The sequence below is a fragment of the Lissotriton vulgaris genome, chromosome 4_1 (assembly GCF_964263255.1).
Source record: "Lissotriton vulgaris chromosome 4_1, aLisVul1.2, whole genome shotgun sequence".
Taxonomy (NCBI): Eukaryota; Metazoa; Chordata; class Amphibia; order Caudata; family Salamandridae; genus Lissotriton; species Lissotriton vulgaris.
In genome coordinates this window covers 1,462,103,920-1,462,126,487 of record NC_141691.1, presented here as the reverse complement: position 1 = coordinate 1,462,126,487, position 22,568 = coordinate 1,462,103,920, and the positions used below count along the sequence as shown (strand labels likewise).

Here is a 22,568-nt window from a genome sequence, read left to right as displayed (position 1 = left end):
GAACCCTTACCAGTACTTCTCAGCAGGGTTGCAGCAAATTTAACGGGCAAGTGGCTTTACTTCCCTTCTAGATGTCCATGTTCAGTAGCAGCACAAACTTCTCACGTCTCACTCCGTGGACCCTGCCACCATTGGCAGACAGTGTAAGGACACTACCAAGCACCCAAGGCACTTCTTACTCCAGTCGCTGCCACAAACCACTTCTGGAACCCGATTCATAAGGATGTAGTGTAGTAACTAAATTATCCATGAAGCCAGTATTAATAAGCCTCATGAGAGGGTGTCCACTTGACGAAAAATAATAAAAAACCTGTCCCTTTAATATTCAGAATAATATGGCCCATTAGCACATCCTTAAGTGTTGATCTTACCCGTTTCTCGCCTCCCTGGTCCATCACAGCTTTGTGTGCCGCTTGTACGGAGGGACGCAACTCCTTCCCCAACTACCCCACTTCCTGCCGGAGGCTTGTAAAAACAGATGGAGGCCCGGACGCGAGCGGACGCGTGGGTCCAGGGGCCAAAACCCCTGCCCCTCGTGTTGGCCAGCGGAAGGGACCCTTCGGCTCAGCGACAGCGTGAGGTACCGACGGACAGAGCGGGGCCTTATCCACTGAGCAGATGCCAGGTGAGGTGAGGCGTACTCCCACATAAAGCGGGGAAAGAAATGACACCTCCGGTTTTAAACCATATGAATACTCAATTCTGAGTCACATACACTGGTAGGATGTATCGTACTAATTACTTCAGGGTTTAATATAATTTTTTGCACAGTTTATCGTAGTATTTGCAGTAGCGTAATCTCTATTTGGTCCTGTAGAAAGCCTGGTTAGTGACACCTCTATGGCTGAAACATGTAGACCTGTGTCTCTATTGCTCTAGATAGTTATTTTTTTCAAACTATCAGTGTCTGGTTTTAACTTTGAAACTAAGATAGTGTCTATTAAAGTTATTTGTGTCTTAGTAGTCAATTTTAAATTGTTTTGCACTGCAAATTATCAGCACCACTGATTACAATATAACTGTGGTTGGAGTATTAAGTAGTAATGACTGAAGTGTAGCTGTCCCCCTGGATAGGTGTGGGCCACACCAGTCACACAATCTACAACCACTCCCATATGACGATGCTCCACCACTGTGGTGGGCTGATGGGATTCATTTTGTCTCAGTGAGTATGGGTTTGCATTAACTCTGAAAGTGTGTGTCTTTGTCTTTCTTTGCCTTGACGCTCACAGACCGGCAGATCCCTTTGTTGTTGTTTCAGTTGTAGATTGGGGATAGGACACTGCCTGGTCTCTAAATATTGTTTCCCTAGGACCCCTATTGAAAATTCTTGTGTGCATACACTCCTTCCTGAACAACAGATCCTTCCAAGTCTTTGACAATGAAGTCACCTCCAAACGGGCACCGCTCCGCTGTGGAGTGCAGCAGGAATCTTTCTTAAGCCCCACCTTGTTTAATGCTTAAACCTGCACCCTCGCAGAGGCAGTTTACCCTTTGAAGTTCACATAGTTACCTATGCAGATGATATGCAACTGGTGATTGGGCTTAATAGAGCCGAAAGTTCCTCTCCCTGTCTACGCTTGTGCCTGGAAGAAATCCCATCGTGGATGAGCGACTCCTTCCTAAAACTGAATGGGGAAAAGAGCGAAATTATGATCCTGGGCAATCATCCTCCCCATGATCTGATTGAAATATGGCCTGCTTCCCTGGGTCCATTCCCTTCTCCTAAGACCCAGTTAAAGAGTCTGGGTGTATGGATCGATCAGGAACTTACATTTAAAACTCAGGCTCGGAAGATAGCTGCCTCATGTTATGTAGTTCTCAAAATCATCCGGAAGGTCCTTCCTCTCTTGCCTTTTCAGGCCAGGAAAATTATGGTCCAGGCCCTTGTTCTATCTCAGCTGGACTATGCTAATGCCCTCTACCTGGGTACTCATGTTGCCTCTCTCTCCAAATTGGACTACTCAAAACTGGGCATCAAAACTCTTATTGGGCATTCCCAAATACCACTCCGCCAAATCTGCCCTGAAAACACTCCACTGGCTGCCAGTCCAGGAGAGAGTGAAGTTCAAATCTTTATCTAAATCCGGTCCCTCCATTCTTCCCAGTATTATCCAGCCTTACGAGCCCAATAGAACTCCTTGTTTGTCAGGGCTCCAAGCAATTACCTGATATGTATATATATCCTTGACTCTCACTTGCGCAGGAGCTGAGATGGTTTCTGGCTCGGGAACTAGATGCTAATACCCAAATCCCAAGAGACGATGCCGGCAGGTCTTAATAGAACCTTCCTACATCATCCTCCGGGAAGGGGGTGTGGATAAAATAATAAACAGAGAAGAGACTGGTCCGGAAAGTTTCTTCAGACTACTTCCTTCAGGGTGTCTGCAAGTTAGAAACCTGAAATAGGAGCACACCATTAGTTTCCCTACTCTCCTATCCTGACTCTGGAATTCTAGGGTTTAACATTGGTAACTCACTTTACTATTTCTGGACCTTGCTTCTCTTCTTAAGGATTATTTATGCTTTTCTCATCTAGTCAGTTGTCACTGCATAGGAAGACAAGGACAAATGGATTAGATACTTCCTAGTACTACTCTATTTGTTTATCTATTATTATTATTATCTAGAGCATACTTACTTCACTAACTAGTCGATAGCACTGTAATTGGGTTCTGTAGAATTGCAATAATTTGGATAGCTCTCAGCCAAGTCTTTTCCTTATTGATAGGTTTTCATCTGTCTTGGCCAAGGACTACAGGGAGTGCCTTGCGGTCTTATTCCTTCTGGTGACAAACTTCAAGGTTGTGCAAAGTTCATGTAATTGTTCTTTCTTTTTCTCTCAAAAGATACTTAGAAAATAGTTCTTTTCTCGTTTGACGTACTAAGTTCACTACTGTTGATAATCTTCAGTTTGGCCAAACACAGGTAATTGTTACTTAGCTTTCAGTTCGCTGACGGTCTCTCTCTCGCTGGGTCTTCTCTCCTCAGGAAACTATGAACTGTTCACTTCTCCTCTCGAACGACGCTTCAGGGTTTTCTTCACAACTGGAATCTCGAACTCGGAATGGGGAAAGAATTGCTACGCGCTTGAATTAATGCGCCGTAACAACATTTCCTCGACACTCGCGCTAACCGCAAATGGAGTACTACAACAGGGATATTTAAGAACTAAGGATTCAAGGATTTCACCAGAGCTACGCACACAGGTTCGTCTTCGCTAACGGTTCAGGTGAAGTGCGTAGTTTCCAGAGCTCGCGCTCCGTTCGTACTCTCCGCATCAGAACGAGGTCAAACGACTAGAGCGTCAACCTCACAGCAACACGGCACTGTGGCGGCCATTTTGTCTCTCCAGGCTCGGACCCTATCAGACCATGAAGTATATGCAGGGGTCCTAGCATCATCTTGGGCTGATATTGAACCACATATTTGCGAGTCCAAATGACGGGTTCTGACAGTGTTCCAAAACTATGAACCTGGCCATCATTCCTAGGATTAGGAAGGCCAGAAGTGGAAGCCGACAATTTTCATTCAAGGCTGCCAGACTCTGGAACTCCCTTCCCCTCCACCTGCGAACAGAATCCAACCACCTTTCCTTTCGTAGATCCCTGAAAACATTTCTCTTTCCTAACTGATTGAACTTCGCACTGCTGCCACTGTCAGCGCAGGGATGCCTCCGGGTAGCCATGCGCTATATAAATGTCTCTCAATATCAATACCAATTAGACATTTCATGGAAACAAGGTCAAAAATTGGCTTTTCGCTACTTAGACCACAGAGACGTTCAACTTGCCTGAAAGCGGAGCATAGGAGAAGTCTGCAATAGCGCCAAGAGGCCCTTACATGGTGAATATTGCGCAATAATAATAATCGTCATCCTAATAAGAATGTGTGAACTTTGGCAAATGCCTCACCCTAGACAGGGGAGATTTTGGAACCCTCAACGGTAGTATGTGTACATTACATAAATTATGCAGTCAAACCTGTGGTTGAAGTGGGGGGAAAAAAGTAGGGGAACTGTGGGCGGAGAATCAGAGGGCAGGAATAACCCAAGGATTGGGTCAGTGGGCGGAGCCAGAGGTGTGGCTAGAATGCGCAACCATTCCAATTTTTAGTATTTGTTTGGCATTTCACTGACCAGTTTAATCAACCAATGGATGAACATGATTATTTAAGGTTATAATGAGTTATTGACATTAAAATAAATTAAGAAAGTGGGATATGCTTTTAGTCACAGAATATTCTAAATGCGACAAAATGTGGAAGCACAATCCATTTGTCTCCGAGCCATGGAGTTTCTGTTATCAGCACTTCTCCCTTTTTCCACAACAGCAGTTCAAACATGAATAGCAATATATCCTAGTTTGCAAATATTTTCTATATAATTCTGGCTCTACCATATTTGCAAATCCAAAATGGAGTGTTGAACTTTGCCACTGGATTCAAGCTAGCCTGGCTGATGACGGCTGATTAGCCAGAAACCGGTCCCAGGATGCTTGTTTCCGGTCCAGGGAAGACATGGCTTGGCGGTTCGGGCTGGACTGTTCCCATGAGGCACAGGGTCAGACTGATTTGCATATGGCCATGTCTGAACTTGGGTGGTGGAGTGAGCTAAAGAATGATGATGGATTAAACCCAGATCAGTTGACTGGTGGGTGAGTGCTTGCAATGTTCAACACTCTGTCCATCATCCCCTTAGGTTTTGCTAATTCCCCCCTCTGCCATATTTGCCTCATATTGCAAGATCTACTGCATGATCTGACCTGACTTTAGAAGATCTGTGCTTGTGGTCCTGCCTCGCTTTTTGCTCTGAGCAACTTTAAACACAGTTGGTCAGGAACACAACACTTGTTTCTTGTGACTGACACGTAGTTGGGAAAGTAAAAATTCCCTCCGGAAGAAATTAAACTCGAAGTCATTTCCCCAGCTGCAGGCAGATTGAGATTTGTGTGGGTGCAATACCAGGGAAGCTTAAAGATATATATATGATCACACTCAAGGGTGATGTTGGCCGGTAAAGTGAGTGCTGCTGAGATGAGATCAGTACCAACTCTCCACAGAATGTCCTGCTACCAGAGCTGTCACAGGAACTGTAGATTGTAGTTGTCTTTTTTGTGACAGTGCTTCTCTGGTGAAAGGTGCATGTTCAACATAAAGCGCGGTGCCCTCAAGCATGTCCATAATGACTGCTCTGTCGAGTCACAGGCAGTTCTGGCTGCTCATGGCTGCTGTTGTGACTGTTCAACCACACCCAAGTCTGGCATCCCATGGTAGTGTCTCCTGTACCCACAACCGGTCAAGTCCCAGGTCATGAAACCCCACTAGAACGAAAGAACCATTCAGAAGAGTGAACGGACTGGGGCGTTCACTTGTGCAGCTGGTGCATTGGTACCGGGGCAATGGCGCGTGAGGAGACCACTGCACCCTAATCAGGTCTGTTTTAGAACTAAGACACTTGCAGTTGGAGGAACTTTCCTTGCTATGCGACTGTTTACTGGCAAAACAGAAATAAAAGTGTAGATATCCGCGCTCAGAAGCTACCGTTCGGGTCCGTCAGGTGCTTTGCAACACACCTACAATATGTATGACTGATGGAAGCTATCACAGGGACGTTTTTGTCCAATTGAGTGAGCAGTACGTGAGTGTCTGGAAGGGAGGAGACTAGGTGAGACAGGATTGAGGGTGTATATTACGAGAAAGAGCCATTGCAGCACACATCAGCAAATGTATGAGGTTTTAGAAAAACACGAGAAAGAGATGGGGTGGGGGTGACCTAGGAGAAGAAAAGCGGAGCAGGGGGTACAGAAAAGATGGTGGGGGAGCCGGAGCTCCTGAGTAGGAAATGCAAGAAAATAAAGTGTCAGTGAGAGAGAGTTGGTGGAGAGGCAAAGGTGAAAGAATTGTATGAGAAGGAGGAGTCAAGAAAGAATAAAAGAGGAGGCGAAAGTCGACGGAGGAAAGAGGTTAAAACAGAACAAGAACAAAAAATTGTGTTAAAACAGAGCAAAGGCAACCATTCCTAAAACACGGGCTGAGCAGATAGCAGCTACAATTTGCCTATGTAAATTCGTGGCGGGTGAATATTGTGAGGGGTGGAAGGGGTGGATCTGGAAAAGAGACTCTACGTGCGTCTCTTTAAATATAAAGTGAAAACGCTTGCCCTACACTGCTGTGTAACAAAGATAACACCCTCCCCGTGTGCTCACGAGGAGGGAAGGGGGGGGCGCTAGGAAGCAAAAGGGAAGAAGGGGTTAAGGGTGGGTGCATGGTGGGAGGGTATGTATGGGGGACAGAACAGATTTAAACCCTCAAAAAAATAAAATACTGGCAGCTGAGATGGACACTGTACCCATTGGTATCACTGACACAAGAAAAACAAGCGGAAAACAAAGTGAAATACTTGCTGCCCCATACTGTTGCAAACGTAATCAGTGTTCTCTAGCAGCAGAGATCGTCCAGAGCTGTGCGCACAAGAGATCCAGTCTGCTGCCGCACAAGGTCCTGTGTTGCCTTATGTTTACTAATGCATTGCTGACTCAATTTCTTCGGATGTAATTACAAAACAAAGCTTGCGCCATAGTTTTACCAGTTACTAAAAAACTGTTTCTTCTTCGATTTTTAGAAGCATGTATGGTCTACTCTGACTTCTCTCACTTGTTTCTAGCACTGAAGTTTTATGTGAGGTCAGCCTGTCAGTGCTCACTGATGGAAGGGGCTGGGGCACTGGGCTTTACCATCTGGCAATAGTAATAGTGAAAGCAAATCGCGCAACTAAATAATAAAAAAAAAGAGGCATGCAGCGGTGGGGGGCAAATACGGTGGCTTAAAGATAATAACGGTGGGACCACAACAGACATGAAACACTGTAATACAAGAACAGATGACAGTGGAATACACCGAAAGGGGATAGCAGTAGGAACAAGTAGTCCCTAAACAAAACTAACAAAGACAGACAGCTAAATAAAACAGTAGTTGGTCGGTGCTGCTTTTGATAAAAACTGAAGTGATGCATCGGATCAACAACCAACAGAACTTAAACAAATTACATGGGGCAGGATAAATTCTACAGAGTTTGAGCAAACATACAGATTACTTTAAGTCTCGCTGAGACAGCGCATGCGCATGCGCTGCCAAGGCGAGACCTGAAAAAGTTCCTGAAAATCAGACATTTGTGAAAGAATATAAGGAGCCAGTCAGAGAGATGGTAAACAGGCTGTGCTGCACAGATGGGACAAAGACCAGATGTACGGGCTAAAACAAATAAAACCATCAAATAGGAAGCAAGAAAATAAGAGTGAGAAACTAGAAGGCAATTTGAGGCTTTGGTTTTCCTGGTCAGTTATATGCATGTCCCCAGTGAGTCTTTAGCAACTAGAGTGCTGCACTGTCAGGCAGGCTTCAACCTAAAACACTAGACAGGGCAGTCATGTAGTTTTACTCTGTGTCCTTCACCCAGCAGTAATTAAGAGGCAGTTACTTGGAATATGGCGAGGCATTGGTCAACACTGAGATTTCATCCCTGTTAAGAGGGTAAATCATGTCATGTCCACTACACAAGGAACTATGGTGAAAAAATACCCATGTTAACTGCATTTACAAGTAAATGTACCTTTTTTATTTAGAAGTATTAAATGCAATTTTAAATAAAGTACTGGTTTTATGATTACAGGGACACTGCGGGACAAGAGCGATTTCACACGCTAAGTGTAAGTTATTTTCGTGGAGCACAAGGATTTGTTCTAGTCTATGACATCACAAACCCAGATTCTTTTAAAAATATAACAACTTGGATGAAGGATATCCGTCAGGTAAGGCTTTCACGACTAACTGATCAAAAGTGTCAACGTATTAATATATTTTTAACACCTGAACACAGTAATCAGCAACTGAAAAGTGACCAGTTAAACTGTGTCAGGGGCCTGACACATTACGACCTCTCATGCGCACTTTATTTAGTCATTTTTGGTATTTTTGAGAAGAAAAAAAAAAAAAAAGTATAGCTACTGCCATGAGTAAAGTTAAAGGTGATGGGGAGAAAAAATATGGCTACAGGTTAGCATAGGCAAAAGAGGTTATTTGGTGCTATTAGAGTAATTAATAATGATAAAACTTCGGATTAAGAAACCTCAAAAAATGTAAGAATATTGTAAAAATTTGAAACTTATGTCCTGTTTCCCTTCCTGTAGGGGCACTTATTCTTTTCTTCTGTTTTCTCTTTCTCTCACTTATGCACATGTAAAAGGGAATGGTTAGTTAGGACAGGAACTCAGTAGGGGCGCTATCTTCTGGTAATTCCAGATAGATAGAGCAAGGGTTTCCTATGGGGTGGGGGGAGGTTCAGGGGGGCACGAGGGGGGGGGGGGGGGGGTGCAAGTATTTTTTTTTTTTTTTAAAGTCCTCATTTTTTGCTCGGTGCTATCTTTTTGGTTATGGGAGGTAAAGGTCTCGAGGTAAACGTCGGCATTTGTATTAGAGGTTTTTTTGCCTTAGTTGTTGGTACTCGGGTGGGGGAGAGTGAAAACTGTTTATATGGATAAGCTAAAAGTCCTTTCCTGGAACATAAACGGCCTGCGTTCTAGTCCAAGAAAGTGGAAGATAATGCAGTACCTTCGGGACTCGGATGCCCAGGTACTTATACTTCAAGAGACCCATCTCACAGAAAATGAGATGCTTTCTCTCGTTAAAAAAAATAGGTGGGTCGATTTTTGTTTATCTACCACACAAAACTCCAACACCATAGGAGTGGCGATCATTTTTAAAAAATCTTTAAAAGCAAGGCTATTTGATAAACTCGCAGACTCTGGGGGTAGGTGGCTCATTGTCTCTGTAGTTATAGCTGGGTCTCCGGTGACGATAGTGGGCTACTACGGGCCTAAACAGGACGATCCATCAGCTTTGAGCTCTGTGTTTTCTCATCTCCTCCTCTTCCCGGAACCAACTATTCTGGCCGGAGATTTCAATGTGGTCTTGGACCCTAATTTGGATAAATCCCTGTCTAATAGACCAATACTTCCATCTAAAACTAGGGCCTTTTTACTCGACAAAATGAGGGAGTTTGGTTATGTGGACATATGGAGACTAAGATCTGGGTTAAAACAGGGCATTTCATTTCGCAACTATAAGTTTCACCATCAGTCAAGAATAGATCTAGCTCTGGTCAGTCAGAAACTAGTTAAATTGGTGCAAAATGTCTCCTATCTTCCTTTCCATCTATCCGACCACGCAGCTATTTGCCTTCCGTGACTGTTTTAAAGACATCTATCATGAGGACAAAACTATCGAGGCGAGGCAAGTAGACAATTGGTTGATCGGAGTATCCCTTCCTTCCCTTTTGCCTGACCAGAAAGTTACCTTAGTCAGACCTATTATGAATGAAGAGGTTATTAGAGCTATCGCAGATAGTAAGAAGGGCAAGGCATCAGGCCCTGATGGCCTCCCTTCTGAGGTCTATCTGGCCTTATTGCCAACAATAGTCCCCTTCCTAACCCAGTTGTTCAATCAGATCTTCCAGGAGGGGTTGTTCCCCCTGATTCATGGAATGACGCTTCAATTACTTTGATATTGTAGCCAGGTAAACCATCTGAGAGCTGCGGCTCATACAGACCAATTTCCATTCTAAACTCGGACTACAAGCTTTTTGCATCTGTCCTTGCCAAAAGATTGGGAGAGGTGGCACCTTGTATTTTACATCAGGACCAGCGAGGCTTTGTGAAGGGTCGCCAGCTCTTCGAGCTGACTTATGATCTGGTGGGAGCCATCGATATGGCGACTGCGGACTCTTTGCCTCTAGCTGTTATCACGTTGGATGCTACCAAGGTCATCGACAGGGTGAATTGGACATTCCTGTCGGGGGTCTTGGGTAAATTCAACATTGGGGATGGTTTCCGCAGAGCAGTGATCCTACTGTATCGGAACCCCACGGCTTCTTTGTTGGTCAATGGTGAATTGTCAGACCCGTTCAACATCACTCGGGGTACCAGGCAGGGCTGCCCCCTCTCCCCTCTCCTATTTGATTTATATATTGAACCCTTTGCCCAACGGCTGAGGGACAATACCAACATCAAGTCTTTTATCTATAGGGGATGGGAGAGGAAAGTAGCCCTGTATGCGGATGACATTCTCATCTTCACCTCAGATCTCCGTTCAGCACTCCCCTCTGTCATTGCATTGGCACATAACTATGGTGAGATATCTGGATATCAAATCAATGCATCCAAAACTGAGATGATGCTGTGGAATGATGCTGAGCCGGTGGCAGGGGCTCAACTAAGTCATTCTATGCGCTACCTTGGTCTCACCATTGTTAAGGAAATAGACAAAACCGCACCGTTGAACTTCGATATTGTGGCGAGAGATTGTAAAAAACTTATGAGGTCTTGTTCTTCGCTCCCCATTTCCATTCTGGGTAGAGCTAACCTCGTTAAAATGTCTATTTTACCCAAAATCTCCTTTTTGTTTAATACTGTCCCGTTGCATTTTGAACCTTCTACCCTAACAAAACTTCAAGGCCACATTAGTTCTTTTATCTGAAATGATCGCATCCCTCGGATAGCATGGAAAAAGATAAGGCGCCGGAGAGAAAAGGGGGGTCTGGCAGCACCTGACCTACAGCTATACGCTTGGGCGTTTCAATTCTCCCATGCCAGGATGCTACTTAAGATGCCGACAAACGTTACAATGTTACAATGTTAGTTGGAATTTGTTAAGCGCTCGTTCGCCCGGAGGCTTCATGGCGCTGTAGAAGGAGCCAAACAGGACAGTCAAAGGACAAGCAGTGCTATCAGTAGTAAGCTTGAGAAAACAACCAGGTCTTCAGAGATTGCCTAAAGCTAAGTATGTTATCAATCTGCTTTATATGGAGAGGAAGAGAATTCCAGAGTACAGCAGCTTGATGGTCGAAGCAGCCGCCTCCGTGGCGTTTCCTCTTGAAAGGAGGCACAGTCAAAAGTGATTTGTAGGTGGATCGAAGGTGACGGGAGGGGCAATATTTTTTAAAAAGATCTCTGATAAAAGAAGGGCCAGAGTCGTTCAGAGAACGGAACAGAATACACCCAGCCTTAAAGGCCACACGTTGCTCAACAGGCAGCCAGTGTAGTTGCTTAAGGCCAGGTCTAATGGATTGCCTCCTGGGTATATTCAGCAGCAGCCTGGCAGCTTGGTTCTGAACAAGCTGGAGGCGTTTAAGCTCACCAATTTGGAGGCCGAGGTAAAGACTGTTAGAGAAGTCCAGCCTGGACAGAACCAAGGAGAGGACAATCTGTGTGAGGGCTGCTGAAGAGAAAAAGCGAGCAATTTTTCTTATTTTCTTCAATTGAAAAATGCTGGAAGATACCACCGCTCCAACCTGTCTTTTTAGCGAGAGATCCTCGCTGATAAAAATGCCTAGGCTTTTGACCGCGGAGGATTTAGTAGGGGGGGCTCCCATGTTAGTGGGCCAGAAGTTAGGGTTCCAGCTTAGTGGGCTCTGTCCGGGCAGGACCAGCTCGGTCTTGCCCGGGTTGAGCTTCAGATGATTGCAGCTCATCCAACTCAGTATGTGGGACATGGTTCTTTGGAATACGTCCACTGAGTCAGTGTTGTTGAGGGGGAAGATGAGCTGCAGATCATCCGCATAATTGAAGATGGTTACATTAGCATGACGCAAGGAGTGCAAGAGAGGGCGTAAGTAAACATTAAAAAGAAGGGGAGATAACGAGGAGCCCTGTGGTACCCCGCAGGTGGTGGGTATAATGGGAGCGGAGAAGGAGCCGAGTCTGACCGATTGTGTGCGGTCCGAGATAAAAGAGCGGATCCAGCTCAGTGCAGGGCCCCTGAGACCTGCCTGCTCGACACGGTCGACCAAGATGGTGTGGTCGTAGGGAGTAGGTAGCATGTTTTCAGCATTACTTAGAGGAGAGGGAGTAGGCCAGCAGGGCTTTTTGCTTAAATTTGGAGATCCTAAGTTTTTTAAAAAGGTTAAGTTGAAGATTTTGTTGGGATTCACAAAAACATGGGTTAAACTAAGAGGTACCATAAAGGTGGGGTATTTTGCGGGAAGGTTGCCACTGTGGGATTCCCCGGGTTGTCCAGTGTGGCTCCTTGATAGCTTGGCAACACCCTTGAGAGAGGCTAGCCTGGAAGTTTGGGGGGAGCTCTTTTTAGATGGCTCCTTGCTACCTTGGGATTACCTATCAGCTAGAGTGGGGCTAGGTCTCTCCAGATTCAAATATCTACAGATGGCAAGCTGGTCCCACGCACAGGGCTCTGTCTGGGGTGGATTCCAATTGTGAGGTGATAGCAGTATATTGACCTTGATGATGGTCAAACTTCCAGTAACTAAGGAGATTTCGTTCTTGTACAACTTGTTACTGGAAGAGGCCGACGGGGATTTCATCCTTCCCGTGACATTGGGGAGCTCTTCTTTTATTGGAAAAAACCTTGAACATCTGGTATTCCTCATTTAAGATCTTGTGGGATACTGTGAAGCCGGCACGGTTGCGTAGGAACCATCTTTTCACGCTACATAGGGCGTACTATTCTCCAGAGCGGCTATCGAAGTTTGCAACTGATTCTATTGTGGCATGCCCTAAGTGTGGGCTGCATGCAGCCTCTTATCTACACATGTTCTTCGAATGTCCACTACTGCTACCTTATTGGGACTCTATTAGTACTCAGTTGACAACATCTTTGGGTTTTGAAATCCCAATCGATGCATTGCTTGTGGAAAGGCGGGATTTTACCTCTAGAGTCAGCTTACCATACTCCAGAATCCCGGACACAGGTCGACTAGACCTTTTTACTTGTCATAGAGTGAATTAGGAAATCTAGGTAAACAATGATAAGTCAATTCAGTCAATTCCCCTCTTTACCCCCAAAGAACCACTGACTAGGAACTAACAGCCTTATTCATGAAGGGGCCGTTTTGCGAGCCCCTAATAGCGAATCATAGCGATTCGCTATTAAGGACTCGCAAAACGGTAATCATGTAGGAATCGCATAATAAAATGCGATTCCTACTGATTCCTTATTTGCGATTAGCAAATTGCTAATCGCAAATAAGGAATAACTCGCCATTCATTCCTATGGGCCAAAAGGCCCATAGGAATGAATGGGGAGTATTCCTTATTTGCGATTAGCAATTAGCTAATCGCAAATAAGATTGCGATTTGAAGGGTGCCAGGGGTGTCCACAGGACACCCTGTAGCACCCCTCAAATGATCTGTGACACAGGTGTTGCACACACACATGTCCAAAGGACATGTGTGTGTGTAACATGCAACTCAGAAAAATGCATTTAAATGCATTTTTCTGAGTTTTCGCAATTTACCGCGAGGTCTGACCTCGCGGTAAATTGCGCCTAGAAATAGCGAAATCGCAAATTGAAATAGGATGTTGAATAGCATTTAAGGAATCTCAGATAGAGATTCCTTAAATGTCATTTCCTCGCACATTTGCGACATCGCAATTAGCGATTTTTGCTTTTGGGATGCTGAATCCCAAAAGCAAAAATCGCACTCGCAAAGGGCCGGATTCTCAGAATCCGGCCCTTTGCGAGCCGATTTAGCCTTCATGAATAAGGCTGTAAGTTCAAAGATTTATTATAAAGCCAAAAACAACTGAATGTATAAACATCTCAGCAAAAGATTCGAAAGGTAAACGGGCCTAATACAAACATAATCCTACGGAAGAATCTCAGACGACTCAGAAATAATACAAGAACAAGTTCAAGAATCATCAGGCTAACAAGAATTTCTATAACCTGAGTTTTAGTAAGCATTTATAAAAAGGAATAAAATCCAGGTTAGTCTGTCCCTACACTACTCTTGGTGACATCCCTACTCAACAAAGTCCCATTCAGAAAAAGGTGTCAGCAGTGGTGACTCTCAAAAGAGTTCACTTACTTTCTTTCTTCTCTCAATCTTCAGGCTACTCAGTCCTAGCTGCGTTCTCTCTTTTTGCCTACCCAACCTCTCTCTCCGACTGCTCAGCCCATCTGCTCTACCTCCACCCTCGGGGTGCTGTCCCTAATACAAAACCCCACAATACGAACGACACGCCTTCAGGTACGCCCCTCTAGAAGGTGTTGGTTTCCAGAATTTTCCATCATGGCACCTCTCCATCCTTGTCCGTTAAAACGTCCTTGGGTCCCAGGCTTTTCTTCGCTTCAAGTTGCTTCCTTGAATTCCTAGGTTACTCCTCCACGTCTGAGCCTAGCATCCTAACTCTCATACACAATTGGCCCTTCTACTCCACTATCTACTTCGTCCTGCACATGCAAAAGAACGCATGTGAATCGGCTCACGAATTCCAAATGTTGCAATTGACTTGAGCTGAAGCAGCTTTCTCCAAAACATTTTTACGATTTAATACTAAAAGGCATTTCAAATCAGGCCTACACGATTTCCATGAAATGGGCCTATACACATTATGTGCATCAACATGCTAACATAAGAAATACATTTACGTCCTTTAACATCAATCTTTAATGCGAAATACAATCTTCTACCTAAGCAAGTTAATCACATTTAACGTTACAACTGTGAGTTTAATAAGCAAGGCTAAAGGCACAATGGTGAATTATTAAACGCACTCTTATTAGTGAAATACTCCACAGCAAACGGCATCGCTATGTTAAAACAGCATTATGGATTTTTTAAGCACATTACATTAGCTCTTAGTGTAATTCTAATACCATCTACATTCGTTCTCAACCCTACATTATATTTGAACACAATTAGTAAGTCCTCTATATATGTGGGTGCTGACTACTCGTGAATATGATGCACCCCTACAATTTTTAACTCTGTTCTGCGCTCTCTCACTTGTAATCTTCGGAACAACGTTAGAAGTCCAAGGTCCTGTCAAAAAACTCCTCTTCTATTGTATTCTATTGGCCAGGAGAGAGATTTGCAGGAAATGGAAAGAGCCTCTGCCTCCCACATTATTAGATTGGCGTATCTCAGTCCTGCAAACTTCTAAAATTGATCTAGCAAGATCTGGTAACCCTGATAAACGTTACTTTTGGCCCCTTTCAAATTGGGTCTAGGCGATTTTCCTTTCGACAATGTTTTTTTTTTTCCCCACTGTCCAATGATTAACGCTGCTTGGTCTTGGTCAGATTTACCCAATGTCAAGGTCCCCCTGACCTTAAAGGGTTTTGAATTGCAGCAACATCGCTCCTTCATGGTTATCATCTCGCGGCGCACTTTTAAGAGGTTGAACAATACTGAGTGCCAACACTACATCAGTCGGCTGACGGCACTACCAGTTCACCTGTGACAGTATAGTTCTTTTCCCTCTCCTAGTTCTCCTATGTGATCTACCAAGGGACAAAAAAAAACAAATACTTTGTAGAAATCTGCTTAGTATGCAGGAAATGGTGGATTTTATGGAAGTGTGGTAAACCCATAATTTTGTCAGAAATGCCACAACTGCAGGTTCACCTAATTCCATTGGCTCTGAATGGAGGCATGCATGAGACATGGCTAAAAAGTATAATAATAAATAAACATGTATGAGTTAGGGAAAGTTACTACAGAAATACTGTTTTACATACATTCTTTTTTTAATCGACCCCAAAATGTCAAACTCCCTGTTATTAAAAGTGTCCTTTCATTTGTACTAATTATATATGAATGTTCACTGATTATTTCCATTTTCTTCCCATTTTGGATGATTTGGTGTCAGTTCACAAAAGCATGTAAGAGTACCTAAAAAAATAATACTACGAGAGTTCAAACTTACATGTTCCAAAATACATTGGGGAGTAGGCCCTGTTGTGCTTATCTCCCTGAGAATTGTAACTAGTGAGCTAGTCATGTTCCAAAATGGAAGAAGTTCGGTACACCAATGTGTTTAGAACATTTTATTGAACTCTCAGAAAGACCAAATACGCATTGCTGGACTTGAGTATACCTGTGAAATAACACTGATATCAACAGAGGTATTTCCCTGCACAACCAATTCATTCACCCCCTTTGGGATACCTCCAAATAAATTGCTCTGATTATTCAATGGTTAGCAATTAAGGGCATGATTACAACGTTTGGTCTGTCGGGCAGGCGGAGTGGCAGTCCCGCTGTGGTGCTGTTTAAAGGCTCTCCGCACTGCCACAGGACCGCCAGTGCACGTTCCTGCACGGGAAGAAATGCACCATGTTGTGCATTCCTTTCTGTGCAGGAACTGGGGGTGCAAAACTACAGGGGGCACAACATATGCCCCCTGCTGGTACCCCATGCACAGGGGCAAGAGAGGGTCCTGTAGGGTCCCCTTTCTTTCCTCACTGCCTGCAGTTACATGGAGGAAGAACCTCCATGACACCACTGGTGGTGAGGAAAGTCCTAATATGCTTGGCTGTGCCTCAGAGCACTGCCAAGCATATTGTGGCCCTCAAACCACTGCAGGACCGCCAGGGAACACGGTTTTCTGGCAGTTGCAGCGGTGCAAAGGTGGTCCAACTGCCAAAATCCTAAAATGGCAGTCGGACCGATGCGCCCTAGCGAGTCTCGGACTGCCAGACTTGTAATCAGGCTCTAAATCTTAATGTGGCATGGAGTGCAACATAATCTAATAAAGATACATTTTGAATCTTAATAGTCCCGAACCTTGGGTCTAGGATACTCTATAGGATGACAATTTCAAGCCTGGAACCAGGCAGATTTTCGCAAGGATATTTATTGTATTTTCGTTCTCAAGGGGGTAAGTGTGGAGAGAGCTACCTATCTTGCTATGCGTTTTCATTTATGAGATGTGAGGCAAGTGTTTACTTGTTTGTGAGATTTGAATTCTGCATTCCCTAATGTTTATTGAATTGAAAGTAGAGTGTTTGCTTATTTACAGTGTTGCTTTTATGGTGATGTGAGGTGTGTTACCCTGCCATAGGCTGGTTCACTTTTTTAACAGGACGTGGGCGCTGTAAATCTATTGAATAAAGGTTGAATTGGTATTTGAAAAAACTGAATGCTAAAGAAATGAGTGCCATTCTAACAGATACAAAACCTTAGTTGCCAGCAGACATGGATTTTCGCATGATTGATAACATTTGCCTGATCATCTCTTACAAGCAGTAAAAATAAACGTATTGTCAGGATCTCTTACAGACTTTCTTTCCATGTTTTTTCTGCTCTTGAATATGAATTGTCTTCGAGAACACACTCTACGTTAAATTGTACAATATCTATATTGACCACTCTCCGTCCTCTTATTTGTTATGTATGTTCTTACAGCCTGATTCATCAAGCTGATTTGCGCTCGCAAAGGGCCAGATTCTGAGAATCTGGCCCTTTGCGCGTGCGATTTTTGCATTTGGGATTCATCATCCCAAATGCAAAAATCGGTAATAGCGATTTCGCTATTTAGCGATGAATTACATTTAAGGAATCTCTATTTGAGATTCCTTAAATGCAATTCATCATCCATTTTGATGGCTATTTACCGCGAGGTCAAACCTCGTGGTAAATAGCGAAAACTTAGAAAAATGCTTTTAAAAGCATTTTTCTAAGTTGCATGTTACACACACACATGTCCTTTGGACATGTGTGTGCGCAACACCTGTTGAAATGTGCATTTAAGGGGTGCTACAGGGTGTCCTTTGGATATCCCTGGCACCCTTCAAATCGCTATCTTATTTGCGATTAGCAAATTGCTAATCGCAAATAAGGAATACTCCCCATTCATTCCTATGGGCCTTTTGGCACATAGGAATGAATGGGGAGTTATTCCTTATTTGCGATTAGCAATTTGCTAATCGCAAATAAGGAATCTGTAGGAATCGCATTTAATTTTGCGATTCCTACATGAATCCCGTTTTGCGAGTCTGTAATAGCGATTCCTTATGAATCGCTATTTCAGACTCGCAAAACGGGTCTTTCATGAATCTGGCCGTTAATTCCTTATAAATTCATAGGTGCTTCCCTAAACCACTGCAGTGTGTTGCTTTATGAATACACCTATAATAAAAATAGACAACAGACTTAAGTGGGATGGGAAAGAGGAAGGCAGTGCTGCTGTTACATAATGAGAAAACTGAAAAAGATTAATCTCAAACCGTGCGTGTGTGTAGGTTTGTGTAATAACGGCAATTCCAGCGTGATTTGAATGGTGTTCAGTGAGGTACAGAACGTTGTTTTGAAAGTGTTTCTATCATATAATAGGAGCAGGTGACGATAACCAGGTAACTGTATTACAGTCATGCATGTTTACAGATATAAATTACTTCTGAAGAAGAGTCCTATTTGAAATACATTGGGCTGTGACTGAATTAAATAAATGGATGCATATTATTGATAATTTGCATTTAAAATTAAAAACATACATGCTAATTTAATGAATTGTGAAGTATCATTTACTCAAGGAAGGGCGCAATTTGGATCAGTTGGTAGTATTACACCGACATTAACATCAGAATCTTTACTACTTTCCAGTAAGAAAGTGTCTCCTAGACTGGACTGCGTAGCTACCTTTCTCATATCGTGACGAGTATCTATTGGTACAATTTGATGATATGTTATTTCATTACCCTGCCTTGGTTAAAGCTGTTGTAATTAATCTACTAAGTTAGTATGTCATGAACATTCAAGAAGGTATACTCACGTATGTTTTTTCCCCAACAAACAAGGGTGTGATTTATCCTGTTTAATAGTCTGTCTTCATACAATAAAAGTCTATTACTTTGGGAATTTATAAATAAATATCTGTTTGATACACCTATTCACTGTTAAGGAATTGCAGTCTTGATCCCTTTAGATCTTGCATTCTTTATTTTTTTTTAAGTAGTCGTATTTGGTACAAACATGCTGGATGTTGCCATGTCTATTTCGTGCTCAACATATTTGTGCTCCTGATCAGGGTAATTTTAGTTCAGCTCCGTCACTTGTCCAATGTTTTTACATCATTATTTGTCCCACAGATTTGTTCCTTGACTGCAGGGCTCTATAGCTGGACAACAGTTTTAACATTTATAACAATGTCATACTCCCTTCCACGTGTATCTGTACTTTCTGTGGTAGGCCTTCTCCTAGCATATTATATGTATCTGAGGTTGTCCTGGTAATCTCAACACTGAGCAACCCACAAATAATAGAAGTAATACACCTTGCTCTATTTTGTATAGTTACTTCACTCCAGTAACCAATATAGCTTATTTGCAACTTGCATGCACAGTGCTTGCTCACAATATATTTCTCTTGAGCAAATTCCCATTTCTGTTAAGTTTTTACATACTATTTGCCGATATCAGACATGTAAGTGGCACCCCAGCAGCCATGAACGCCCTTGCATTACGTGCTTCCACTACATCTATCTTCTTTTAGCCCCATAGACTTTCTTCAGTAAATTATACTGGCAAACACCCCTATATTTGGCATGGGCTGTTGTCGGTGTGATTCACATACATATCGGATCACACTGCAGCTATTGGTTGGTGTTTTATTATCTGTGGCATGTAGTGTTACCAAGTTTACAAATTCCAAAATACATTTGGCTGTCAAATGAAAAGCTAAGATTGTTTCATATCTAAAGTTTTTTTTCTCTTCATGATAATTAGACACTTTTCTGCTGATGTGATATTATGGATAGGTGAAACATACTGCATTTTCTTATGGATTTATTGGCACTCCACACAGTTAGTTATTGTCGGAGGGATGGGCGGAAAGAGAAACTCGGAGGCCGGATTGGTGGTTGAATGTTGAATGTTTTTATTATTGGAAAGACAAAGTTGTCAGGATGAAGTCAATATGAGAATAGACAAATTGGTCCAGTAGGTGATGTGCACAAAGATTCTCGGTCTTCTGCCCGTCTTCTTCCAATGGTCTGTTCCTGGATGGTCTCCCCAGAGGGTCTCCAAGAAAAAGAAAGAGCGGTCAGTGGGTTGTTCGGTTTTGTTTTCAATCCAAATTAGCGTCACCACACCCAAAGTGCAAAAAAAAAAAAGAATGGACTAGCTGGTAGGTCTTTGAGTCAAATAAACTAATAAGCCTTATGCAAAAAGAAGTTATGTCAGGAGACTCTTCTCCCTTAGTGGATCTCAGGCTCTGAGTGCTCTAATAACAAAACCATGCAGGAGTAACGTTTTCACCTATGGGGAAATGTAGCTCAATAATGGGCTACTGCTCTATGAAGGTGGGCCTTGCCCAAATATTTAAACAAAATGCACCCCCTCTGCAGTTTTAAGAGAAATATCAAAACTCTCCACACTCGAGTGAATTCGGGCAAAAATGTGGGCATACACTGCCATAAACTTAAATACAAACACCCCACACTCTGGTTCGTTGGTGTTGGTTCTGATATAGGGAAAGGAAAAATAAAGTATCAGGAATACAGCAGACCGCAACCGGCACTCAAGGGGAAAAAAAACAGGGCGTTAGGGAGTTACGGGAAGTCTGTGTCCCCCCTTTTCCCTCTACGCCCCTGTCGTCCCACTCACCACGTCTGCCGCACTCTCCTGAGTTGCGGCGGCCTTCCAGCGACCTCCGGGGGCGTCCACCAGTCCTCGCACCAGCGGTCCACGTCCTCCCCGTCTCCTTCGCTTTGGGCGCCGACCTCAGTCTTCTCCTGATGCCCCTCTCGTTCCGCGTGTTCTCTGGCGTCTTCGGGGTTCCTCCTCTCAGCTGCTCCTTCCTTGCAAGTCTGTGTCCTAAAAGCCAGTTGTTCCGCCTCTTCCTCTCTCTTCCCCCTTTCCCATTCGTCAGTCTTCCTATTCTCTCCTGTCACTTCCTGTAGGACGGAGGGAGTCGAAAAATGTTAAATCTTGGCTGTCCGTCTTTTCTTCACTGACGGGATCGGGCTGATCACCGGGGAAAGGTAAGTGTTTCTCTTCCCCTACGTCTACTCCTTCACAGTTATATTTGTGGTTGAATAGGTGTCTCTTTGCTGGCGCCTAATTCCTGCAACCCATGTACAAAGATTCAATGTCAGTTTGTCATCTAATTTTGCTATTCAGTATTACAATTTAACACTCTGTTAAATGTTTTTCATAGTAAAATAATAACATTCATTCCCTTCAAAGAAACTGTTCGCTGTGAACTCGGCAATATGTACCAATCATATAATTTTCCTTTGGGAAATTAGGTCAAAATAATTTGCAAAATATAAACAAGAGCATCATGCAGGGGTGCTTTAGTTCTATTAAACAGAACAAAATAAGTGCTGTTGATTCTGCACTTGAAGAACTACACAGTGCCTGTGTCACACAGGTTGAGAAGAATGTCCTTTTGCATAGCACTACAGTCTAAAGTATGGCCACATATGGTGTTGTTGTTGCCCTCTCTGTACCATGATAACACAGCCTGTAGCACAGTTGACTGTACTAGAACTACAGACCATGCTACGGTATGGCAGTCTTCTTTAGCCGTTTCTCTTGGCTGCACCTTCGAACTACATTGGATTGACCACCACTGCATCCACTTCTCTTTTACCGAACACCACCGCGCCCACCGCTACCCACGCAGAAGCTGGAGCAAGGTCTCTGAAGATCAACTCGCCACCTCTCTTCGCAAAACCCCACAGCCAACCTCCACGGATGCCAATGCCTCATCACACAACTTCCATTAATGGATCTCTGACTGCGCTTACACACTGGCTCCCTTCATTAAACCATACGTCAAGCAGCCTTCCAAGAAAGCCAGCTGTTTCTCCCCCACCCTCCAAGAGTACAGGTGCACCTGCAGACAGCTCGAGAGAAGATGGAGGAGCAGTAAGACCTCAGTAGACCATGCAGCTTTCAAAACCGCCAACACCACACACCACCACCACGTCATCAGAACTAAATAGAAAACTGCCAATGCACGAAGCAGCAAAGAATTCTTCACAGTGATCAAAGAATTCATCAAACCCAGCACGGATGTCACAGACATCCCACCTCCTAAGACCTATGCGACAACCTCGCCACCTTCTCACACCCCAAGATCATAGATATCTGACAGCTTCGCAACCCAGGAACCATACACAAACACCACACCCAATGCTTCAGATTCCAGCCGACCCTGCTCAACTCGACCTGCCTTAACACTGACGACACCCTAAGGATCATGAAAGCCATCCACCGCGGAGCCCCCATGAACCCCTGCCCCACTACATTTTCAATTGAGCCGGTGCCACCATTGCCCCTGAAGTCTGCCACACCATCAGCTGCTCCATCCAGCCCGCCACCTTCCCTGAAGACTCGAAACACGCAGATATAAACCACCTGCTGATAAAACCCTCTGTCGACCCGACGGACCTCGAGAATTACAGACCCATCTCTCTACTCCCATTCCCAGCCAAAGTAATTGAGAAGGCCATCAACGCCCAAACCACCAAATTCATCAAAACAAACCACACCCTGAACTCCTCCCAATCAGGCTTCAGAAGGAGTCACAGCACCAACACTGCACTCCTCACTGCAACTTTGTGGCGAAACTGCAGCCCTTATCCTCCTGGAACTCTTTACTGCCTTCAACACCGTCTCCCACCAAACCCTCTGCACAAGACTCCACGATGCTACATCCACGGCAAAGCCTTAGAGTGGATCCTCTTCTTCCTTACCGGCTGAACCCAGAGACCCAAGCTCCCACCGTTCTCCTCAAGTCTATAAACATCAGCTCCAGAGGTCC

At 43.9% G+C, this 22,568-nt stretch overlaps 1 protein-coding gene across 1 annotated transcript in view; it reads left to right on the top strand.

Annotated features, from left to right (window-relative positions):
* LOC147724112 (ras-related protein Rab-10-like) overlaps positions 1-22,568 on the top strand; it is a 116,424-nt gene that overhangs the window by 31,968 nt on the left and 61,888 nt on the right. Inside the window, exon 3 of the mRNA XM_086965697.1 lies at positions 7,670-7,808. Coding sequence (XP_086821823.1) covers positions 7,670-7,808 — 139 coding nt within the window. The remainder of the gene's footprint in view (positions 1-7,669; positions 7,809-22,568) is intronic.